We start from the raw sequence: 23,077 nt of genomic DNA on the forward strand, positions 1-23,077 counted from the left end.
ATGATATTTTCCACCTTGCTTAAAGGGATAGTTCAAATGAAAATTCTGTTTATCATATAAAATGATCGTGTCTCTTCAGAAAATTTGGACTAAACCACTCATTTCATATGGATTAGTTTTACCATCTCGTTATGAACCTTTTGAAGCGTCAAAGTGGTAGCTGTCAAACTCTCATTAAAAATTTCATTAAAAATATCTTCATTTGTGTTCCAAAGATGAATAAAAGGCTTACGGGTTTGGAACGTCATGAGGGTGAGTAATTAATGACTGATGAATTTTCATTTTTGTTGGGTAAACTAACCCTTTAAGAGAAAACATGACCTGCAGGCTCGTACAGTTATTCTGTTATTCCTCCAGACTAACGCTAGGAGGAGCCCTTCCTCTCTTCGTCTCAGTACGCATGCGCAGACTTCATTCCAACCCAGCTCGAGTCAGAGGAGGGCAGCGCCAGCCAGTTAGCATAGCTACTAGCAATGGCTTTTCATAACAACACTTCTGCTCTTCACTGCTGTCATCTGAACACCATTCACGAGTGTTTCTGCACATAAGGACCTAACCGCCGACAATCAATCCAGCAGACTTGCTTTGTGAAGGAAAGCGCTTTTTTGGTCAGTATGCGATGGGGACAGACAGCTGTGGATTTCTACATGCATCTTTGCAGGCGGCTGCTGCTGAAGCAGAGGATGCTGCTAGGCTAGCGAGCTAGGCCTTTACATCCCATATGAACCCCTCAATACTGCACAAGACAACAACTTGCATTCAAAATAGGAAGGATATTTGCACTTAAATGAGACTTTGGGCGATTCATCAGCTCTCGTTTTGCACCAGACCTCCGGCGACATGTGTGCTTTTGTTTGTTGATAGCTGCTAACTAGCCGAACATCGAGTAGCCAATCCGCTATCTTGTTAGATTATCGACCAGTTTAATTTCTCCCGGACGGCTGAAGGACAGCACAAAAACCCGACTGGATTTGGAGAAAGCGAGAACTGCTGTTCGGTTTTGTGTTCATGCTACATTTCAGCAGTGTGAATGTGGGACAAAATGGAGACCCCGAAGATTCTCTACGATTTGGACACGTCTGGGGGCCTAATGGAGGTAAGCCTGTCTGCCCTTCAGCTGTGCCACAAATCACTGCCTTATGCGAGTTATAATACAGGCATACAAGGATTAAATGAATCCGAATGACAGTAAGTTGCAGAATGGACTTGAGTCGCTTTATCCAGAGCTGGGCCTGTTGCAGAAACGTGAACAAAACTTGGCTATATAGCAACCGAACAGTTTTCATTGGTGAGCTCACGTGACCAGATCTGATTTGACATGGAAAAAAGTTTAATGACCTCCTCGTAGTTGAATGCAGTGGTCCTGGAGGCCCCCCAGGGCTGCACACTCTGAGGTTTTCTCTACTAACACTCGATTTTACTCCAAAATCTGCAATGGGTGTATCAGATTTGGATTATATCCAAAACCTGCAGTGGTTAGGTTGGAGACACCCGTTAAATGTGTGAATAGACTTTCTGTCACTTGAAACACTTCAGGAGGTAACACTGCATGCATGCTTAAAATATATTTGCCATTATGTTCCAGCAAATTCAACAGCTGCTCGCACCTCCGCGCTCTGAGGATGGAGAGAAGAGACGTAAACCAGAGAGGGAGACCAGAAGAGGAGGCCGAGCCACAAACCATGACACCTGTGATAGCTGCCGTGAGGGAGGAGATCTGCTCTGCTGCGATCACTGTCCGGCTGCTTTTCACCTGCAGTGCTGGTATGTTTGCAATGCGTTTTCATATAGTGTCAGGGATCGACTGTAAGAATGGTCCGAGCCAGTTGTTTGGTCTTGTCTGTGTTTATGTACATGTCTGTTTATGCTGCTGACCTGTTTTGGTTGGTGGGTTTTTGGATTAAGAGGGCGACTTGTGGTAGTATTGGAAGTACTAGTTAGAGTGGTTGGTAATGGTTTATACTGTATAAACTTTCTAGCGAAAGTGTTTGAATTTATTGCTGTCAACATAACATTAAAGGGTTAGTTCACCCAAAAATGAAAAAATACTCACCCTCATGTCTTTCTACACCCGTAAGGGCTTCATTCATCTTTGGAACACAAATTAAGATATTTTTGTTGAAACCTGATGGCTCAGTGAAGCCTGCATTCAAAGCAATGACATTTCCTCTCTCAAGATCCATAAAGGTACTAAAATATGTTTAAATCAGTTCATGTGACTACATTGGTTCTACCTTAATATTATAAAGCGATATGTTTTGTTTAATATAATATAATATTTTGTGTGCCAAAAAAAACAACAAAATAACTATTTTTCAACAATATAGTGATGGCCGATTTCAAAACATTGCTTAGAAGCTTTACGAATCGAATCAGTGACTCGGAGTGCCAAAGTCATGTGATTTCAGCAGTTTAGCTGTTTGATAGGAGATCCAAATCGCCGAATCGATTCGTAAAGCTCTGAAGCAATGTTTTGAAATTGCCCATCATTATATTGTTGAAAAGTTGTTTTTTTGGCACACAAAAATATTCTCGTCGCTTTATAATATTAATATTGAACCACTGTTCTCACATTAACTGTTTTAAATATGTTTTTAGTAGCTTTATGGATCTTGAGAGAGAAAATGTCATTGCTGTGAATGCAGGCCTCACTGAGCCATCGGATTTCAACAAAATATCTTAATTTTTGTTCCGAAGATTAACGAAGGTCTTACGGGTGTGGAACGACATGAGGGTGAGTAATAAATTAAATTGTTTTCATTTTTGGGTGAACTAACCCTTTAAATGGAAAAAAAACAAACACATGACCGTTCTAAAGTTTGGACAGCAATACTGTGAAATATTACAATTTCAAATGATTTTCTAATTTAATATAGCCTATTTTAAAATGTAATTTACTCCTGTGATGCAAAGGAATACTCCATTCTTCAGTGTCAGATGAGCCTTCAGAAATCATTCAAATATGCTGACTTGGTTCTCAAGAAAGACAACATTTTTGTGGAAACAAATAAAAATATAAATCATTTTTAAAATTATAAATATCTTTAATGTCACTTTTGATCAATTTAATGTGTCCTTGCTGAATTAAAGCTATAATTTCTCTAATTTATGTTTGTAGTAATGGTTGCACCTTTAATTTTTTTATATACATTTTTTTTATGGGAATAAAACTGTAGCAGTAACAGAAACTACAATCAGTTTGGCAGTTCAGCATATGTTCAGCATGCAGAAGCTTATCGCTGTAGCATAATCACTGCAGATTGCTTGACTGCTAACTTTGCATATTATTTTATGCACACCACTTCCTCTTCCAAAAAAGGGCCTAGAAAAGGACATTTAGAATTATTTTGTTCACTGGCAGCCTGAGCTTGAGCTAAAGTAGTAATGCACATTTACTCCAAGAACAAAAAGTAATTGATGCCTACAAGTTTTTTTTTTTTCTTCTGACATCTCATGTAAGAATAAATTCCTCTCATTTTGAAGGCTCAGCTGTGTCTTATAATCTCTTATCATGGAAGTTTTGTTTGGATAGTGTCACTTCTGCTTCATTTCATTTGATAGCCTTTTAATGTTTGTTTTCTGCCATGCCCTATTAAGAAAACTCTTAGTTTTTACTGCTATTGTCCTGTGCTTATCACTAAGAGGAAGTAAATGTATTGTTATTCAACATCTCTGTCCTGATTTGTTCGGCTGTGCTTCACATTAAATTGATTCAACCTTATTTTGGCTGATGTAATATAAAGCTAGTCTACAGTGACTGTATGACAAAGAAAAAAAGAATTATATTTGCATATTTGTGGCATGTCAATCATCATTTGCGCCACGTAACCTAAATATTACAATGAGTCCTTGTGGTTAAGCCTGTTTTAACTTGTAGATTTGTGAGACCAAAACAATGTAATGTTTCAATGTAATTGCAGCATCATTTATTTATTTATCTTTATTTATTTTTAGATTTTTTTTTTGCATCTAGCACATTGAATAATACCTGTGAACTTTCACTATATTTTTCATGCAAAAATGCAGCAGCAGAGTTTACATGAAAATGCAGTTCACATACATTTTAAAATGTGTAAAAAGCAGTATTGTGTTTCTGAACATATCCAGATTTGTGAATGAAATATCATTCTTCACAGTAATCCACCTTTGAGCAGAGAGATGCTGCCCCCTGGTGACTGGATGTGTCATCGCTGCAGCGTGCGCAAAAAGGTTGGTGCAGTCATATTTGCCCTTGCTTTGTCTTGCATTGTCTTTGCACATTTAGCAGGGTTTTTTTTTTTTTTTTTTTTTAAAAAATGGTCTTCAGTGGTGGTGGATGAACAGGGTAATTTACATACAGTACAAAGTACCTTAGCCACATGAACTGTGAGCCCAGTCCTGACAATAAATCTAAAATTAATGCCAAGGATATTAACTTATCCTATTTATTTATGAAATAAAAAATTAATCTCTGTCAGGACAGATCATAAAACAATGTGCTTAGAACTATTATATATTTAAAAATCTGTGCATTTATACGTAAAAAGTCACTGAGTGACCGATTCGAAAAGTAAGTAAAATGAACAACAAAGTAACACATTACATAGAAAATATTGGCAGGTCTGATATTTTGCATTTACACTCCAAGATCATTTGCACAGATCATTTGATATACAGTATCAAATTTCGTCCAGTGCCATGGTTATCACTGTCAGTCGGATTCAGTTGCCCATTTAAGTATGGTTGAAACTTTGCAGTATGAAATTACGTACATAAAAGCGAGCAAAGATCGCTGCCATTATATTCACGGAAGCTGTCAATTACAACGTGATGTACACAACAGGGCTCGACAATAAGGACTGCCCGATGGCCCGGGGCCAGTGTGAACGACACTTGGGACTGTAGACTGAACGGTCACTTCCCCAGTGCTGTAGGGTGTGCGTTATATATCGTCTATGATATCGTCCTTGTTGATTTAACGATCTAATATTATCGAGTATGTCCCTCACTTTACAAAAAACAAACAAAAGCACACCCATTGAGTGCACGCATTCACTACGTGAAGTTGTCTAGTAGTTTAGACAAGCGCGTGCATATTTAGTGTACGCATTCACTGCGTGATTTAGTTTATTAAAATGCCTTTAGAATGGCCCAGAATTCAAGATAATGTGCAAAAATGCCCCGTATATATTTCATATTTATATAAGTCAATATAGCTAACCAATAATACACAAAGAGCGCCATTTTCTCCATATATATTAGCATGATTACAAATGTGATATTGATTTTATTCAGCGTACAGTTTAATTGTTTTGCGTCTCTGAGCAACACTACCTGAATGAATCAGCTGTTTGAATGAATCGGTTGAATCTCAATGATTCGCTTATTAACAGTGATTTGCTGCCACCTACTGACGGGTTTAATTTCACATTTAAAGTGTCTTCATTTTTATATATATATATATATATATATATATATATATATATATATATATATATAAACGTTTTATATTTTCGACATTAAAAAACATTTTTATGCATCTGTAACTGCTCTTGACGGATTAACTTTAATAAAGTTTAATCTATAGTTATATAGTTAGCTATACATTAGATTACAATTTCTGTACCTGAAAATCTCCTGTTTAAACCTATATGAAAAACTTGAAAAGCACCATTTATTTCATTTATATGTTTGTTCTGTTGTATTTATTTGTGCTATTACTCGTAATTTGATTATTTGTTACTATTTTATTACTTACTGTTTATTTGTCTAACAATATTTAAAATATAAGTTAATGTAGTAGCTTTTGGTGTCATAACCCTATTTATTGAGGTTAAATGTAACAAAGACAACGAAAACAATAACTATGCTTATTTTATAGGCCCATTTTCTTGTCTTGTACTTTTATTAATTTTTTGTTGTGGGGCCAGTGAAATATGTAACCACTGGCCCGACCAGGCCAGTAGAAAAAATCCGTTGAGCCCTGCACAAAGCTGCACTCTTGTGAAAACACTGGTTATAATCAATAAAGCTGTCTACGCTGTGCAATGAATCTCTTATTGACATGTTTATACTTTGTTGGTTGTGCAGTGTTGGGGGGCTCTAGGAATGTGTTTGTGAACCCCTGCTTTAGCTTTGCAGAATGTTAACTGTTGCCTTAGCAACCTTGCTTACTAGCTTTAGAATAATTTTCTGGTTCTCTAGAAGCGTGAGCAGAAGGCAGAGCAGGTGAACGGGGCATTAGAGCGGCAGCTGTCCAAGCGGTCCTCCTCCCCTGCAGCAGAGCTGGAGCTGGGAACGCTGCGTCTGGATGGACTGCCCTCTGCCGCGTCAGGAGGCCTGAGGCTCGCTGTCGCACAGGTCCGTCTTCTCGAGCGACGCACAAGTAGCCGTCCTGGAACGCCCACTTCCAACGCGTCTACTGACACGCCAACACCATCGGAACACAATGACGTGGACGAGGACCTGATGGACGTTGAAGATGAAGTACACTGCTCCGAGTCCGAGAGCGCCACACCTCGCCTGAAGAAACCTTTTCAGCTGCTGATCGCTGCGGCCATGGAGAGAAACCCCACACAGTTCCAGCTGCCCAGTGAGCTTACGTGCACCACTTCACTGCCAGGTGAGACTCGCCCACACTATTGTGCTATGTGTTGTTTAAGTGCGCTTTGAATAACTCCTGTTGTATGTGTGTGTATCTAGGCAGCAGTAAGCGCAGAAGGAAAGAGGAGGCAATAGGAAAGAATGTAAAGAGGCCACAACATGAGCTGGATCCCAGTGGGCTGGTCCCTCTGCCAGTGAAAGTGTGCTTCACCTGTGGCAAGTAAGAGCCCTGAAACATTACAGACACTTTTATGTGTATGTATATATGTATGTGTGTATGTTAGGCCTGGGCATTGGAACAAATTTCATGATTCACTTTCAATTCAATCTGATATTGATTAATTGAGGCCTATCATGGCAAATTTCTTAAAGGAAAAAAAAATCTCTTAACTAATGCTGTAAACTATACAGGGAACCCCAGTTAGTACGTCACTACAATATTAAAGGGGTAACACTTTAGTTTAGGGTCCAATTCTCACTATTAACTAGCTTATTAGCATGCATATTACTAGGATATTGGCTGTTTATTAGTACTTATAAAGCACACATTAATGCCTTATTCTGCATGACCTTTTTCTACATCCCTTAATCCTACCCACAATACCTGAACTCAACAACTACCATTATAACTATTAATAAGCTGTAATTGAGGCAAATGTTGTAGTTAATAGTTAATAGTGTGAATTGGACCCTAATCTAAAGTGTGACCATTAAAGGTTAAAATTAACTGATTTGTATAGGCTACTTACATTTCAATTGCACATAATAATGATATAATACATTTTTAATGGCATAATTATGTTTCTAGTTGTTGTTTTTTTTAATATAAACCTTTAAATAGTGGCTGTCATAAAAACATGAGACTTATTCCAACATACATGAAATATCGCAGAACAGATTAAGTAACAAAAAAAATACAATAGATGTGCAATAGTGCATATATGTAGCAATATGTTAATTTTTCTAGCTGAGTTTTGAATGGCTTTTATGAGGTAAATGTAACATTACGTGAAATTGTTCTCAAACTGTTTCATTGACGTCTTTCCACGGTTGAAACGCTGATTGAGCGATTACGAGACATGATACAGATTTCGGTAAGTTGTACTGTATCTTTCATCATTCCTTCTGATATTCGTTCACGTTTATTTCGTGCTGTAACTAGTAGTAAAGAGGAAGAGATGATCGGTTCACATGCCGCTTCTACTGAGGCGCTACAGCGATCTGTCACACCACATTAAAGAGTGCCAAAACGGTATTTATTATTTGAATTTACTAATAAAATTGACAAAATTTGTAAGCTGAGACTTTGTCATGCCATCCCCCAGTTTCACAGACTAAAATGCATGTTTGAGCTGTTTTAACTGAAAGCAACTTGCAATGACATATCTTACAATATGTCAGTGGCATTGTTTTGTCTCAAGATGCACACCAGCAATGTTTTTTTTTTTTCCAAGGCATATTTATAAATGCTACTTAAATGTCCTAATTGAACTAAGACCTACTCCTGGCTTAATCTAACCCCTGTCTGTGAAACCGGGCCCATAAGTAATAAAGCTTGTAGTGATTTATTGTTTGGGAGGCGCGATACAATGTTCCGTTCATTCATCAACTGAAAAGAGCATAGACTAGAAGATTGATTCTTTAAAATGAGAATTGATTAAATTGAATTTATTTTCAGAATGGTGTTATTGTTAACAATCATTTTTGTTAATTTAAACATTTATTAGATGGAAATGCATTATTATTAAATGGAAAAACTTTAAAAATGATTTGAAGTTGAAGTACTAAAATTACTAAAAGTAAAACGTGAATTTTTAAAAAAATAGAAATATAAAAAAAAAACTAATAAAAAATTACTTGCATTTAATAACAAAATTACTAAAACTTATACTAAAATTAAAAAACTGAATATATAGCAATAAAAGATAATTCAAGATATTTGTAAATACTGTATTAGTATATAAATAATATTAAAATAACACTGACTGAGAATTTGAATACCCATGTAACGCAAATGGAATCACATATTGATTGTTGTCAGTATTGTTGCACAGTGCATCAGGTTCTCTCTCTCCTCTTGCTCCATAGGAGCTGCAGGGTGGCTCCTCTGATCCAGTGTGATTACTGTGCGCTCCTGTTCCATATGGACTGCCTGGACCCCCCTCTCACTGCCATGCCTACTGGGAGATGGATGTGTCCCAACCACGTAGAGCACATGGTGGTGAGTGGCTCGTTTTTGTCAGTTCTTCATGTTAGGCCTGTTTCACAATGCACACTTTATAATTTTAGAACAAATAACAGCAGATTACAGTATTTTTCCCTGTTCAGTTTGTGTAATATTTGCGTCACATTTAAGTTGTAATATTTCAACTAGCTCATTCATTTTTATTCTTTACTTTTGGTTGTTTGTGCTTTCATTACACTCTCCTGAAATTACATACTATAAAATAAAATTAAAAAAATGTTGTTTATTTCCATTCTAGCTAAACCAAAAGAATGTGACCCTCAGCACACGTTGCCAGCTTTTTGATCAGTTCCAGGACCGATTGTCCCAGCACGCAGTCAAAGTGGACTTCCTGCAATGGGTTCACCGCCAACACCATCCCAACCGCAGAGGTGTCCGCCACATCAAGAAAAAGACATTGAAGGTGGAGTCTCATAGAGCAACATAACATGGTTTTTAGGGTTACCAAGGGATTTCACAAGTGTTTACCAGGCCTTTTATGTCAGATGACAATAATAATAAAATATATAATATATATTGACAGTAGAAACTTAAATGGCCTGTTAAATGGTTTAAGATAAATGGCCTTTATGTCCATTCTATTTAAAAGTTTGGGTTTTTATTTTTTTTTTTTTTTTTTTTTTTTTTTTTTTTTTGGGAAAATGTATAAAATTTCATCAAGGATGCATTTAATTGATCAAAAGAGGCAGTAAATAAATTTGTTACAAAAGATCAAAGAATCCTGAAAAAAAACCTAATCACAATTTCCACAAAAATATTAAGCAGCACAGCTGTTCTCAGCACAGATGGAAAAAAATGATTCTTGAGCACCAAATCAGCATATGAGTGATTTCTGAAGGATCTGGAGTATTATCTGCTAAAAATTCAGCTTTGATCACAGGAATAAATTACATTTTAAAATATATTAAAATGGAGAATAATTATTTTAATTCTTATAATTCTATTTAACAATATTACTGTTTTTAGAAACAAAAAAATTAATAACTTACCGACCCTAAAATTTTGAACAATAATGTATGTTCTAATCATCCTCAGTTCCAATTTGTTTGGCTAGAAATTATTGAAATTGCTGGAAAAGTCAGGTAATTTTAGCAAAGGTATCTTCGCATAGACGGTAGTTTTGATTTATGACTGTCATTTTGATATGTATTCATAGGTCCCTAATGCCATTAAAAGTCACTACCAAAACCCCCCTGTGCTGATGGATCAAATGGGCCTTCGCAATGGAGAGTTGGTCACAAATAATTTCATGGAACAAGAATGTTCTTCTTCTACCCAACATTTAACCAGTGAAGAAGAACAAGAGGAGGTAAATGCACCATTTAAAGTGTTTGTATAACAGACGTAACTGCTGTTATATAAATATGACTGCAAAAGGATTCTGTACCATTCAGGTTTTTTCCCCTTTCCACAGTGGCTTCGTCATGTCATTGCACTTCAGTGCAGTATTATGAAACATTTATCTGCTAAGCAGATGTCATCTTCCCTCCGGGACTCGGAGCTGACCGATACATCAGACGTGAAGACGCAGGAGTGTATGGAGACACAGGAGCTCAGCGGTACACCAGTTGGCCCCCAAGGGGCCCCTCTGCTGCCCTCTCCGGCACCCAAACAGCCCGAAAGCTGCCGAGAAAGATCTTGTCAAGGTGATTCTGACAGTCAAGCGGAAAAGGGCACAGGAGTGAATGGGCCAGTGGTGTGTGAGGGTGTAACCTGCATTACAGCTGAAATCCCACACAGGCCCAGCAGCCCCTCTAGACTACAAACTCCACTCTCAGAACCAGCCCTGCCCAACCATGTAGACATAAAGACTGAGAGTAGCAGTCCCCTCAGCTCCTGTATGCAGAAAGATACTACCAGCCTTGCCTCAGACACGTCTGCCCATCATCACAGCTCCTCCTCGGGGACGAACAGCAGCTTGTCATCTCAAACTAAAGGTATTTCATTTACATCACTCTATACATCATATATAATTTTATATTCAAGAGTATCAGATTCATTGTATGTATCCTGCAATTGTTAAAAAAATGAATCAAGGGAAAACTGATTCAGAAAATGTAGTTCCAAACTCCAAATTGAGACTGAATTGGATTTTTAAGATTAGAGATTTTTTCGGTCCACAACAGTTTCATATTTATGTCTTGTTTTTTTCAGAGAACAAAGTGAGCCCTGATGCAATGTCTGTTGGGAAAGGCTCAACGCTCCCCTCCTCTATAGGCAGCTTGTACAGCTACATCAAGAATGTGGTTCAAGGCGATGCAGGTAAGATTTCAACTTCAACCAGACATGACTCTGACTCATGTTTCCAGTAGAAATAATACTTTGCACTGCTTCTGAGGAATGAAATTCTTTCTCTGTGTTGTAGAAGTGGACATGAATAAGCTGGATGAGGAGTTGATCAGACTTCTGGCCTGGCAGAGGATCCAGCAGCTGTTATCTCCCAAATCACTTCAACCCTCAAGTAAATGTGGGATTCCTCCAGCCGTCACTGCCTCTCTGCCCAAACCTTCCCCACACACAGACGGTAACAAAACTCGCTCATCACATCGTGTTGAGGCTGTTCTAACGGCCCCTCCAGTCATAATGTAGCAAGTCTTTCCTCTTTTCTAGTACAAAAAAGGGACGTGCAAGCTCGAGCAGTACTGTGTCCTTTAACAGGAAAAGGGGCAGCTGTCAACATGTGCTATAGGACTCTGTACATAGGAACAGGTACGGTTCGCAACATGCAACAGAAACGAGATTGCGTTATTTTGAAGTTGCATCATTGGTGGTTTAACTTTTTTGTTTCAGGTGCTGAAATGGACGTGTGCCTTACAAACTACGGTCATTGCAATTACGTTTCTGGGAAACATGCCTGCATCTTTTATGATGAAGTGAGTGAAATCCAGTAATTGTGCCTCATTAAAGGCTCATTTGAATGTAATTGTCCAGATTTAACAGATCAAGGAAGATGAATGTTTATCAATTCATATTTAATTTCTCGTAGAACACGAAGCATTATGAGCTTCTGAACTACAGTGAGCATGGAACAACTGTAGATAATGTGCTTTACTCATGTGACTTCTCTGACAAACCGAACATCACTTCACCCAGTGGGCTCGCGTCCAAAGTACAAAACAGCATCAGTGAGTACCGCCCACGTCTTGTTTTTGTGATGCATTATATGATTGTCGTAATGCATTGTATCTCCTATGGTAAATCTGCAGGAGGCAACAGGTCAAGGAAGAATCTGGGAGAGGTGTGTGCGGAGGCAGTGCTGATGCCCGTAGGTGCTATGATGAGCAGCCAGGCTCAAGGAGGACCCAAGTCCCCCTGCAACTGCAAAGCCAGCAGTTCCAGCCTGATAGGGGGCAGCGGAGCCGGCTGGGAGGGCACAGCATTGCTTCACCACAGCAGCTGCATCAAAGTGGGCTGCATGCAGTTCCTATTCAGCATCACAGAGTTTACTAGCAACCAACCCAAAAAAGAGGAGACATCCACCACCGTTAGCCAGGAAGAGACTGAAGTGGTTGACGCACAGACTCCCAAACTCCACCAAATGCCAGTGCTACAGTCCAAGTCTTTATCATAACCCATCCTCTTCTTAAACACGATGGACCGTAAATGCAGTTTGGATAGAGGAACTTTGATAATGCGGTTAATTCATTCATTTGTACTTTGGGTGCTGGGTGTTACGGACAAAGTGTTTGCACATTACATTTCTATCATTTTTTTTTTTTTATGCAAAACCTTTTGACTGAGCAGCAGATGTTCGATTTTTCCCCTAAACCTCTCTTGTCGACACTACACCCTGTATACTTTGTGTCAGTACAAGAGGTTTTTATGTACTCTTTTGAACAATATATTTACTCCAAAATATTTTATTTTGTTATAAAAAATGTATTGTTCTTTTTTTCTGCAGTTTTTGCACACTAGGTAACTATATGCAGAAGTGCATACATGTGCAAATACCTTTGTAGGATTTATTAGCAGAATCATTGATCGTTCTAGTTTTCTTCTGGAACTGTCCGTTTCTCTGTAGTGTTAGAGCCTCTACAGCCTTGGTTGTGAAGTTCATTTGTGTATAAAGCTAGTTGTTCAACTAAAATTGTCTCTTTTGGTCATGTACATGTGACTGAAGTGTCATTTTGTCAGCAAGAAAACGTCTGACATGTATGTCATTACATTGTAAATATATAAAGATTTTTAAATAACAGACCATTTTATGATTTTTGTGTATATTAAAATAAATTCATTTACCTACACTTATGTTGTTTAAAATCTGTATGATTTTCCTCTGTGGAACACAAAAGGATATATCTCGAAGAATGTTGGTAACAAAACCGTTTTAGTTTCCACTGTATGGACGAAAAAACAGACGTTTTTCAGATTATCTTCTTTTATATTCCACATATATCCGTCATACAGTTTAGAAACAATATGAGGTAGGCATTTGTGGTGAAATTACTACAAATGTATTTAATTCAGCGCGTGCAGAACGTCAAAAACAGACTGAGGAAACAATCGCTGCAACGCCGGTGTTGTGTCGAATTCTGTGACACACTGAATTATATGACGCTGTATTGAGCCAAGCCAATCCTAATCCTACCATCACTACATTATGTGTATGGTCACATAATTCGGTATAATACCAGGCTTCATCCGTGTGAATGCACTAACCTGTTTACATGGCCACTGGGGGGAAATACGCACTGCAAACGGAGAATGCGATAGTGTTTGTGTTGAACGCTCTGCAACAGGAAAATATCACTCCGCTCGGCTGCTGCCCTGTCGTTTTCGCTCGGGTGTTCTGTTGCTGTAACATAGCCTATTCTTACAGAAAGGCAACTTTATAGCAACTATCAGAAAAATGTATTGTCTTCACTTCACTTAATGTAAACAAGTAATTAGTCTCCCTTAATGTCTGTTGACACCAGTGTTGGGGAAAGTTACTATTAAAAGTGATGCGTTACATATTGCGTTACTCCCTAAAAAAAGTAACTAATTGCGTTACTTTTGCAATACTTTTTCACACCTGGGCTGCAGGCTTTCTTGTTTTTTTTAATAACCAAAAAGTTCTATTTTTGGCAAATGTTAAGGCCCTTCACACCAAAAGTGAAATGAATAAGCCACAGGCTGAAGGAAATGTATATTTACACCTGTACAGTTCTGGATTAGGAGGAAGTTCAACACTTATTTCTAAATCTAAAGTCATTTTTGCATATTAGTATAGCTGAATTAGATCATTGAAGATGATCACTGGTTTATAAAGTGAGATTAAATACATAATTAACTATATTAAATTACACAAATATACTTTATTACAGGTTTGCGTAAAATTCTGAGTTTGCATTTCACTGTTTTTATTCATTTTGAGGAATACTGAATGTTTTTGTGCAAGTTAGATTAAATGCAAGTTCAAAGTTCAAAAGTCTAGAACTGCCGCATGTTCACACAGCGCACACAACACCTCTGCACTTTATTTCTCTCTACATGGCGACAGGAGAGCTGTCAGTCAAGAAGTGTGAAAAAGTAACTTGCGTTACTTATTTGAAAAAGTAACAGATATTTTTGTTGTAAATTGAAGAAGTATACTTTTTCAAGTAACTAGTAAAGTAATGCAATCTGATTATGTAACTCAGGTTACTTGTAATGTGCTACTTACAACACTGGTTGACATAAGCTCATAAAATTGCTCAACGAAGTAGTTCTTCACCCGTTTTTCACTAAGTAGAGTGGGGCCCCAATATAGGGCCTGTTGTTGGCCCACAGTATGGGCTATATCACTGGAGACACCTAAAGCCCACCTGCATACTAGGCACACTGGGCAAACAAATGTGAGTACACTGTTATCTTAATGTTATTTCAAAGTTAATTGAACATACATAATTTAGACCTTTTTACAAAGTGTTATCAAAAAAGCAAACAGATATAACAAATACAGCATATCGCTGTGGTTTTATAAATGTATGTCCCATGTAAACACATGGGTCCTGCTCTAATCCCCTGAATTAAAGAAATGTCCACTATTAAAGAAATAACATTTATGAGTGCCTCAGTTTTAAAAACCAATATATGAATTTATCTAATCGCGTTTATAGCCTTGTTATTATGAACCAAGTTCATTTTATGCTGTCTAAAATTGCTAACACTACAAACCCAACTCATCCAGTTCATCCGGTTAGTGCAACAGGTGGAGTTTGGCAAGTATGGAAACCCCAGAATAGCTGTTTGGATATTGTGGATTGTTACTTTCGTATTCTTATATGTTGTATATTTGACGCTGAAAATGTCAGAAGAGTTATTGCTAATCGCGGGTGTTGTGATTGGGGTGCTGATAATATTTCGTACATATGTACAGGGCGCGCGATGCAAAAGCAAAGAAAAACTGCATGGCAAGACGGTCATCGTTACAGGTAGAACGCGTCATTTTATTTGATTTTATTTAGATTTTTTTTAATAATTCATTTTTAAGAATGTGTCAAGTCAGTCTGTTTGCCAGTAGTTTTTAAAGCACTTCATGGAGACTTTGTGACGGTGTGCAGGTAGTAACACGGGCATCGGTAGAGCCACAGCGGTGGATTTAGCGCGGAGAGGCGCGAGAGTCATTCTGGCCTGCCGTAACCAAACACGCGGCGAGGCTGCTGCGGCTGTTGTGCAAAGTGTGAGAACATTGTCCTAAATCTATTTACCTTGGAGTTTAGTTACTAAATGTGTGAAATTGTAGTTATATATCACTTATATACTATGTTTTTGTTTTAACACAGGAGAGTGGGAGTAAAAATGTGGTGTACATGCAGCTAGATTTGGCCAGTTTGAAATCAGTGCGCTCCTTTGCAGAAACTTTTCTCAGGACCGAGAGAAGACTGGATATTCTCATCAACAATGCAGGTTGAGTTTTCTATAATTATTGTCTAATATGTTGATTTGATGCTCAAGAAACATTATTATCATCATCATTGAAAACAGTTGTGCTCCTTAATATTTTTGTGAAAAATTTGTTTTTTGATGAATACAGTTAAAAAGAACAGCATTTATTTGAAATGTACATGTTTTGTAACATTATGAATGTCTTTACTCTCATATTTGATTAATGTAATGTATAATTCTCTTCCTAACCCCAAACCTTTAGGTAGAAAGGTAGTGTAATCTATTAATATGTATTTAATATTTTAATAAGAAAAAACAACACCACAATATTCAGTGTGGACTCCAATGTATTTCACTTCATCTGATACCTCTATGTAACTGGTTTGTAAGGAATATTTAATCAAAAGCAATATTTCATATAGAAATCTATACCAAGTACATACGTAATGCATGTTATCTATATCTTTAGGAGTTTATATGCAGGGCACTACTGAAGATGGTCTTGGTCTTATGTTTGGCATCAATCACCTTGGTCACTTCCTCCTGACCAACCTGCTGCTGGACAGATTGAAACAGTGTTCGCCAAGCCGCATTGTCACCGTATCCTCATATTTACATAATTATGGTAACCTTGACTTTGACACTCTTCGCACCCACAAAGAGTTTGGAGTAGGTGAGTCTTCATGGGATGTCTTCAGGATATATTCCCACAGCAAACTGTGCAATGTGCTCTTCACACATGAGCTCGCAAAGAGGCTACAAGGAACCCACGTGACCTGTTACAGCCTCCACCCAGGTCTGTGTGTCCAACATTTTACTGGTATTTTAATTTTATAAGGAATTTCATATGTAGACAATTGATATGTCTACACAACTAATTTTCAAGAATAAACCTAGAGATCAAAAGGTTTTTGCACCATTTTAGTCAAGTTGTGTACATTCTTTTGACTTACAGTGTGTATATTATGCAATGGATAACCATTGATACCAACACGTTTGTCTTTTCAGGTGTTATAAACTCTGATTTGGGCCGTAATATGAATAAAATGTCTAGGAGGCTATTGAAACCCATCATAGCTCTGTTCTTTAAGGATGTAGAGGCTGGTGCCCAGACAACTCTATACTGTGCCGTGCAGGAGGGCATTGAAGCCCTGAGTGGCAGGTATTTCTCCAACTGTGCTGTGCAGAAAGTGAAAGCCAAAGCTCAGGACGATGCTGTGGCCAAAAAACTATGGGAAGTGAGTGAGACATTAAGTGGTCTGTCCTGAAACCACTCAGAGTCTATATGTTATACTTAATACACACAAAGTGCAATAACATGAATTATAAATTTAGCTACTTTAATCATCTGTTTTACAGATTGATAAAAAGAACATGAGACCTATATCTCAAGTTAAATTGGGCTTAGATTGTAGTACCTGACTTTGTTTAAAACAGATGATGAGTTTACATTGTTGTAATTTTCACTTGAAATAAAACAGTTTATTTGGAAAGATTGCATTGTTATTATTATAGTATATTTTTATGAAATACATATACAATCATAAAATGATCATTAGATACTTCTTTGGAATAGTTTGTATAAATGACCCCACTACCTGATAGATAGCACTGAAATAGGTGTCTTGAGAAATCACACCTGTCTCTTTGACAATCAGAAACACTCCCTGCCTATTAAATTTGTATTTGTTGACAGCAGCCTTGCTGAAATGGAGTCTGTTGACATGTCTTTGTAGGGCAGGGTTTTGTTTAGGCAAATGGCCAAAATAGTGTTTTTTTTCAGGCAATTTCATTGGTCAACTCAATCATGCAAGAAATTTAAAAAATAAAACTTCCAGTTTACAGTTCAGAAATATCATGGATGCAGCATTTCACAGCATTTTTAATCTAGATTACTGCTGATCTCTGCATAGTAATGTAATTTTGTAAAGCTGCTTAATTTACTTCAAAATACATTAACAGTAGTATATCTACAAATTAACCTACATTAATAAATGCTATTAAAATTGTTCATTATTCGTTCATGATACCTAATGCAATAGCTATTGTGAACAAACTGGACCTTATTGCAGTGTTAGCAAATATATAACTTAAAAGAAGTGATGAACAACAAATGCACAATTTTTTTTTATTTAACTTTCTTCTGTTACAAACCAAAAACAAATTTAAACTTGTGGTATAGCAGTGATATTGCATTGAATGTGATCTCATAACTGAGTTATCTTCTGGTGTAGAACAGCTTTCATATCTGCACACTGCAGATTGTCTGCGATTGTAGTGAAGAAGTGACGTGTGTTGAGTCCCTGCATGGCAGTGCAGCTGTCGGGATATGCTGAGAGCACGGCCTCATAGTGGGTCAGGATCTCTAGTGCACACAGGAACAGCACCTCTGGCTGACCAGGTATCATCACCTGCACATGGAGCACGTGACAGAAGAGCTGAGTCAACACAAACAGAACTTCCTGACTGCAAGCTCCGGAGGTTTTGGGGGATGCCGTGGTGGACTGCAGAGGAATCTTCTCAGTGACTGAGCTGATAATGCCCCTCATTGCATTGGCGTAAAGCCGTCCTGTATGCACCCAGCCTTGAGGTGGCAGCCAATCAGAACAGCTGGAACTGCAAAGCAACTGGAAGACGCGCAGAAGAAACACCGATAGGCGCATCTCGATGGCAAACGAGCGTAGGTCAAGTAACGGAAGGAAATCAACATATTCTAAAGAGTATGGCACATAGAGTTTGCTTGACTGCAAAAGTTCTTGTAGCACTTTCAGAAGTCTTTCCCATTCCCCAGATGTGCACCACGGGAGTATCTGACAAGCAGCAACTAACAGGCCTTTACTGAACATGTTCACGTCATCTGGTTTGAGCAGGTTTAGGGAGAGAGATTCCCACATTGCCCCATGAACACAGTCTGACAGAGCACAGCATTCTAACAATGCTACAAGTCCAGTACCTTGTCCATACTGAGGCAAGTCCAAGCCGGACCACTCCTGCTCGGGAAGATCACAAACTGACAACAGAGAACTTGGAACTTCATACTTGAAATGTTTTCCCCACACATCCTTCAGGTAAAAACGCACAGTCCAATCCAGTTCCTCCACTTTGCTGTAGAGCCAAAAGAGAGCCCTGGACCAAACATCAGGTGCATGGGCCACTTCCTTCCCAACAATTTTTCCCAGTGTGTTCAGTACAGACAACAGCAGCTCTTTGGACTCCATGGAGATTGGTTTCTTACCCTCTACGGGCTGGTCCCAGCACCTATTGCACTCATTCAAGAGCTGAGCTAGACAATATAAAAGCGGGAATGGAGAGCAGCTCATTATCCAATGTGTTGAATCACTCATGGTCTCCTGGTTCAGTGCGCACTGAAGAAGTCGGAGACAAAACTCTAAGTTGCTTGAGCTGGGAGATGCTGGGAGAAGGTACGGCTGGACAAACGCACGCAAGGCTTCTTCCGGAGGAAGGAAACTCTGCTTTTCTCCCATGGATCCAGTTATGTTGCACTTCATCAGCTCAGTCAAGAATTGTAGAAACTGGTTCTCTTCTTGAAGTGAGGACAGCTTGGTCCACACTGTGTCCTGTAGGCATCTACACAGCAGGTTGTCATTTTGAACTCCTGGTGAGGACATGAGACCTGAGAGCTGCAGGAGAATCTTGGCTATCAGAGTGTGAGCTCCAAGGTTGACAACAGCCATGTGGCAGCATCTCCGCAAAGTGGCTTCGGGGTTCTGGAAAGCCACTCGGGCCACAGCAGAGACTGCTGCATCAAGGCTGCTATTTGCACCAGTCTGAATGATGCTGTTGAAGGCCAGATTGAGCTCCTCAGAGAAGCCTACAGTTACCGAGCTGGGAAGAAATCCATGAAGACCTTTTCTGGAGATGGACAGCAATTCTGAAATTGTAGCATTTTTGTCTGGTAAGGACAAGTGGGAAAATATGTCTACAATAATATCCTTGAGCTTTTTGCAGTGCTGAACATCGGCGTCACTTTGACATTTAGCTGTAAGGGTGGAGATCAACATCATCAAGAGATCTTTGGTTTGAAACACACATGCATTTCTCTCTAAGCACTGAATCCACTCCGCCTCACTGAATTCTTGACACAGTTTGGAGGCAAACAATCCAGGAAGGCCTTCAAACCCCTCAAGATGATGGTCTAAGATGGTCATAGAAATATTTGCTACTTCTGCTGCAGAACATTCAGGAACAGTGAATGATAAAGACGCCAGTAAGCCTTTCAAAGTTACTCTCAAATTATTCAAAGTCTGTCCATTTCCAACCAGGTCTTTAGCAAGCGATGGTTGCTCCAAAGATGGCAGAACTCTACCCAGGCTATCTTTCAGACGGATCGTCATGGCACTTGGGTCATTGCTGGGTATCTTCAGAAGCCCCATAACCTCCCAGGAGCATATAATCTCAAGTGTGACCTGCATGGCCTGGATGAATGTCATTCCACATGGCTTGGTCTCAGCAGGAGTGACAGCGGCAGCGAGGTCTCTCTTAGCCTCACGTATGACCTCAATCAAGTCAAAACCATCCTTTACTTCATTTCTCTTTTTAAGGCTCACTATGAGAGAGATGTTTTGGAGTTGATTTTCTATGGAGACATCAGCAGCACTGCTTAAAAGATAGTTGGTATACAGTGTGTCCATGCAGTTTGACAGGGCAAAAATACACAGCTCAGAGGAAGTCAAATGCTCTTTTATTTTCCTCAGCCCCTCAAATAGTATGTGCACCATACATGCAGATGTGGATTCTGGGTCAGGTTTGAATCTTTTTGATGCCAGTGGTGAAGGCTCAGTCATGGAGCGTGAACACTGAGCCGTAAAGAGCTGATCTAAGGCATCAAGACATCCTCTCTTTCCCTTCAGTAGTTCCCACCACACCTCCAACAGTAGCTTCACATCTGCATCTGTGCTGCTTCTTGTCACGTGATCAACCAACAGCTTGAGCTCTTTGCACTGTTCGGCTGGTTGAAAGCACAACAGCAGCTCCACATAGATGGAAGGAAAGCTCATCGACTTTACCAGCTCAAACAGCACAATGTGATTAATGTCAGGAAGGCTGTTCTGTACGGCAAACAATGGGTCTTCCTTCCATCTGATATCGATGTCCTCTTTGTTCCTCACTTCTAGGATCTTGCTCCACACAATACAGAGAATCTTCTTTCTCCAGTAGAGCCTGTCTTTGGAGTCTCTGAGCGAATGTTCGCATATCTCTTTGACAGCTTTAACAATCGGACATCCAATCCGATCCCAGTCCTCTTTCCTCAGAGATGACAGTGGCTCAGGTTGGCATATCTGATTGGCCAATAAGAATCCTCCCTGTAGCACAGCTGTCTTCTCACAGCTCAGCCATGACTCTGAAACAGAAGAGGTGTATCAGGTAAATGATCTGATCTGAGTTGTCTTATATTGTTTATTTGAAATGTATAAGTCTCCAATAATTAATTTGCATATATATATATATATATATATATATATATATATATATATATATATATATATATTTTTTTTTTTTTTTTTTTTTTTTTCCATCTCATTTATTTATTTTTATTTTTTTTGTCTCTTGCATTAAGTGAATATATCATACAAGCTGCTTATATGATGCATGAATAAGATGCTTTCAGAATTCTTCTGTCATTTTGTTTGTGTGAATATAGATCAAATGAGATTGTGATTATTTGGTTGTTTAAATATAAGTCCAAGTTACATCATGTCATCACGTACTAGTGTAGGATGAAATTCATGCTAATTTATAGAATAGAAGAATATAAACTTAACAGTTAAGCGCAGATAACGACATGCATGAATTAAATGATGGCGTTTCACGTAACCGTACACATTTCAACATAAAACTAAAGACGGGAAACATCAAGAAGACGCATTATATATAATAGATATTTATTACCTTGATCCATAACTGCTATGCTTTCAAAGAAACGTCATCAAATTTAGTATCTCATATCCACTGAATCCCCGCGCATAGAAAATGACCTTGGCTGTGGCGGCAGTTTTTAGATGTTTATCTCGGTAAATTTCAGATAAACATTAGTTTTGAATAGTATTGCTCAACACGTTAGTAGTTTTCAAATGAAGAGCGTGCTTCCGCGTCGACGTCGACGGATGGAGAGAGAAAGAGAGGAGCACCAGCTCATGTTCGGCTTGTTGTGTTTCTCTAGCGCTCTCACGCGGACAATGAGGTCATGTTTAATTCGAATCTTCAAAAAGATTCGTTCACTGACTCGTTCAGTGACAGGTTGTCATTCATCACGACAGACACAAAGTTTTATTATGCTTTAAATTTATCGTTCTTACACAAGTTTATCAAGTTGGCTAAAAAACTAATCAACTAAAACATTAACCTGAGAATACAAGTTTGAACAAGTTCAGTCCTATGGTTCAGTCTAATTAACAGTCAAGTCAACGAATTCGTACGGTGACCGGGAGGGGACATGTTCGGTTCATTTAGTTTTGTCGTGGCCATGAGATATTAATTTGTGGGAACGTGGTAAGTCGTGGCCACAAGATCATTTTGTCGAGGTATCGACATCCGTATGTCGTGGCCTCGAGATCATATGATGAGGGAACGTTAAATTCCCGTAAATGAACCTCCTGTAAAATTCCTGTGCGCCTACAGAAATAAAATAAAATAAATAAAGCTTCTATAGGTTATATACAAATAATAAACAAAATATTCTTTAAGCTATAACATTTTTTGAACTTTATTCGAATGCTGTCACAGTCACGAGGGGCTACAAGTGAAAATGTTGTCTAAGCAATATTAAATGTTATTATATTAAAATGCACTATATTAATATTATAATTTCTTAATTCCGCTCTTTTTCTAAATTTAAAATAAATAGCCTTATCCATTTCTGATAATTCCAGGTTGCTATGGTCGCACAGGTTGTTTACACATTTAACTCGTGCCCATGAGAAATAGATGCCGTTCCCTCAACCAAAGAATATACACTAATAAGAAGCGACACTCAATAGAACGTTCCATTGGAACACCGGCGCCCAGCAGCGGCCCTGCGTTTCCGCCATTCTGTGGTGAAAGCGACTCGTCAGTCCACTAGTTTCTATGGCAATATCAGCTGCTTTGTTAAAAAAAAAAAAAAAAAAAAAGAAAAAAAAAATACATTAAAGCTGAAATCCAACCTGAATGATGACAACACAGAATAAAATATTATCACTAATGACCATCAAATCCTTTTTACAGTTTATTTTACACACTTTGTGTTTAAGTCTTCCACTTTTTTTTTTTCACAAAAACTTTGCTCTCTAGAAACCCAGTCAGTTTGGGTTCAAATTCTTTAAAAGGCTTATAAACACTGAATTATTACCAATATATGAAATTAAATTAAGGACATGCATCAGAAAAATTGGGAATGTTGGA

The 23,077-nt window shown here is 38.4% G+C and overlaps 3 protein-coding genes across 4 annotated transcripts; 2 read left to right on the top strand and 1 right to left on the bottom strand.

Moving 5' to 3' along the window:
• The first annotated feature begins 436 nt into the window (after nucleotides 1-436).
• Nucleotides 437-13,021, top strand: phf12b (PHD finger protein 12b). 2 transcript variants are annotated; one of them, XM_067364831.1, is made up of 15 exons: nucleotides 437-1,096; nucleotides 1,586-1,764; nucleotides 4,137-4,209; nucleotides 6,184-6,601; nucleotides 6,682-6,802; nucleotides 8,671-8,803; nucleotides 9,066-9,230; nucleotides 9,984-10,136; nucleotides 10,242-10,764; nucleotides 10,982-11,089; nucleotides 11,193-11,351; nucleotides 11,438-11,536; nucleotides 11,618-11,700; nucleotides 11,814-11,952; nucleotides 12,034-13,021. In XM_067364831.1, the coding sequence occupies exons 1-15, from the start codon at nucleotides 1,031-1,033 to the stop codon at nucleotides 12,396-12,398; spliced, it is 2,784 nt and encodes a 927-aa protein (XP_067220932.1). In that variant the 5' UTR covers nucleotides 437-1,030; the 3' UTR covers nucleotides 12,399-13,021. The 2 variants fall into 2 exon arrangements, with proteins under 2 accessions (XP_067220932.1, XP_067220933.1); XM_067364832.1 differs by lacking the exon at nucleotides 437-1,096 and adding an exon at nucleotides 1,152-1,288.
• Nucleotides 13,022-15,036: 2,015 nt separating this feature from the next.
• dhrs13b.1 (dehydrogenase/reductase (SDR family) member 13b.1) lies at nucleotides 15,037-17,138 on the top strand. The gene is made up of 5 exons (XM_067364833.1): nucleotides 15,037-15,222; nucleotides 15,352-15,470; nucleotides 15,574-15,697; nucleotides 16,146-16,472; nucleotides 16,685-17,138. Exons 1-5 carry the CDS (start codon nucleotides 15,096-15,098, stop codon nucleotides 16,942-16,944), a joined length of 957 nt encoding a protein of 318 aa, XP_067220934.1. The 5' UTR covers nucleotides 15,037-15,095; the 3' UTR covers nucleotides 16,945-17,138.
• A 658-nt stretch (nucleotides 17,139-17,796) lies between these two features.
• Nucleotides 17,797-21,827, bottom strand: gemin4 (gem (nuclear organelle) associated protein 4). The gene is made up of 2 exons (XM_067365278.1): nucleotides 21,587-21,827; nucleotides 17,797-21,038 (listed from the first exon to the last, which is right to left on the bottom strand). Exons 1-2 carry the CDS (start codon nucleotides 21,594-21,596, stop codon nucleotides 17,884-17,886), a joined length of 3,165 nt encoding a protein of 1,054 aa, XP_067221379.1. The 5' UTR covers nucleotides 21,597-21,827; the 3' UTR covers nucleotides 17,797-17,883.
• Nucleotides 21,828-23,077: the final 1,250 nt, after the last annotated feature.

Source organism: Chanodichthys erythropterus, chromosome 17 (genome assembly GCF_024489055.1).
Source record: "Chanodichthys erythropterus isolate Z2021 chromosome 17, ASM2448905v1, whole genome shotgun sequence".
In the NCBI taxonomy this organism is placed as follows: domain Eukaryota; kingdom Metazoa; phylum Chordata; class Actinopteri; order Cypriniformes; family Xenocyprididae; genus Chanodichthys; species Chanodichthys erythropterus.

What these genes read in the sequence shown, in the direction of transcription:
- phf12b (XM_067364831.1), top strand. Translation starts at nt 1,031, where the DNA reads ATGTGGGACAAAATGGAGACCCCGAAGATTCTCTACGATTTGGACACG. An exon ending in ACCTTCCCCACACACAGACG is followed by an intron (nt 11,352 to 11,437) that starts GTAACAAAACTC and finishes CCTCTTTTCTAG; the next exon opens with TACAAAAAAGGGACGTGCAA. An exon ending in CCTGCATCTTTTATGATGAA is followed by an intron (nt 11,701 to 11,813) that starts GTGAGTGAAATC and finishes AATTTCTCGTAG; the next exon opens with AACACGAAGCATTATGAGCT.
- dhrs13b.1 (XM_067364833.1), top strand. Translation starts at nt 15,096, where the DNA reads ATGTCAGAAGAGTTATTGCTAATCGCGGGTGTTGTGATTGGGGTGCTG. An exon ending in CAAGACGGTCATCGTTACAG is followed by an intron (nt 15,223 to 15,351) that starts GTAGAACGCGTC and finishes GACGGTGTGCAG; the next exon opens with GTAGTAACACGGGCATCGGT. An exon ending in TATTCTCATCAACAATGCAG is followed by an intron (nt 15,698 to 16,145) that starts GTTGAGTTTTCT and finishes CTATATCTTTAG; the next exon opens with GAGTTTATATGCAGGGCACT.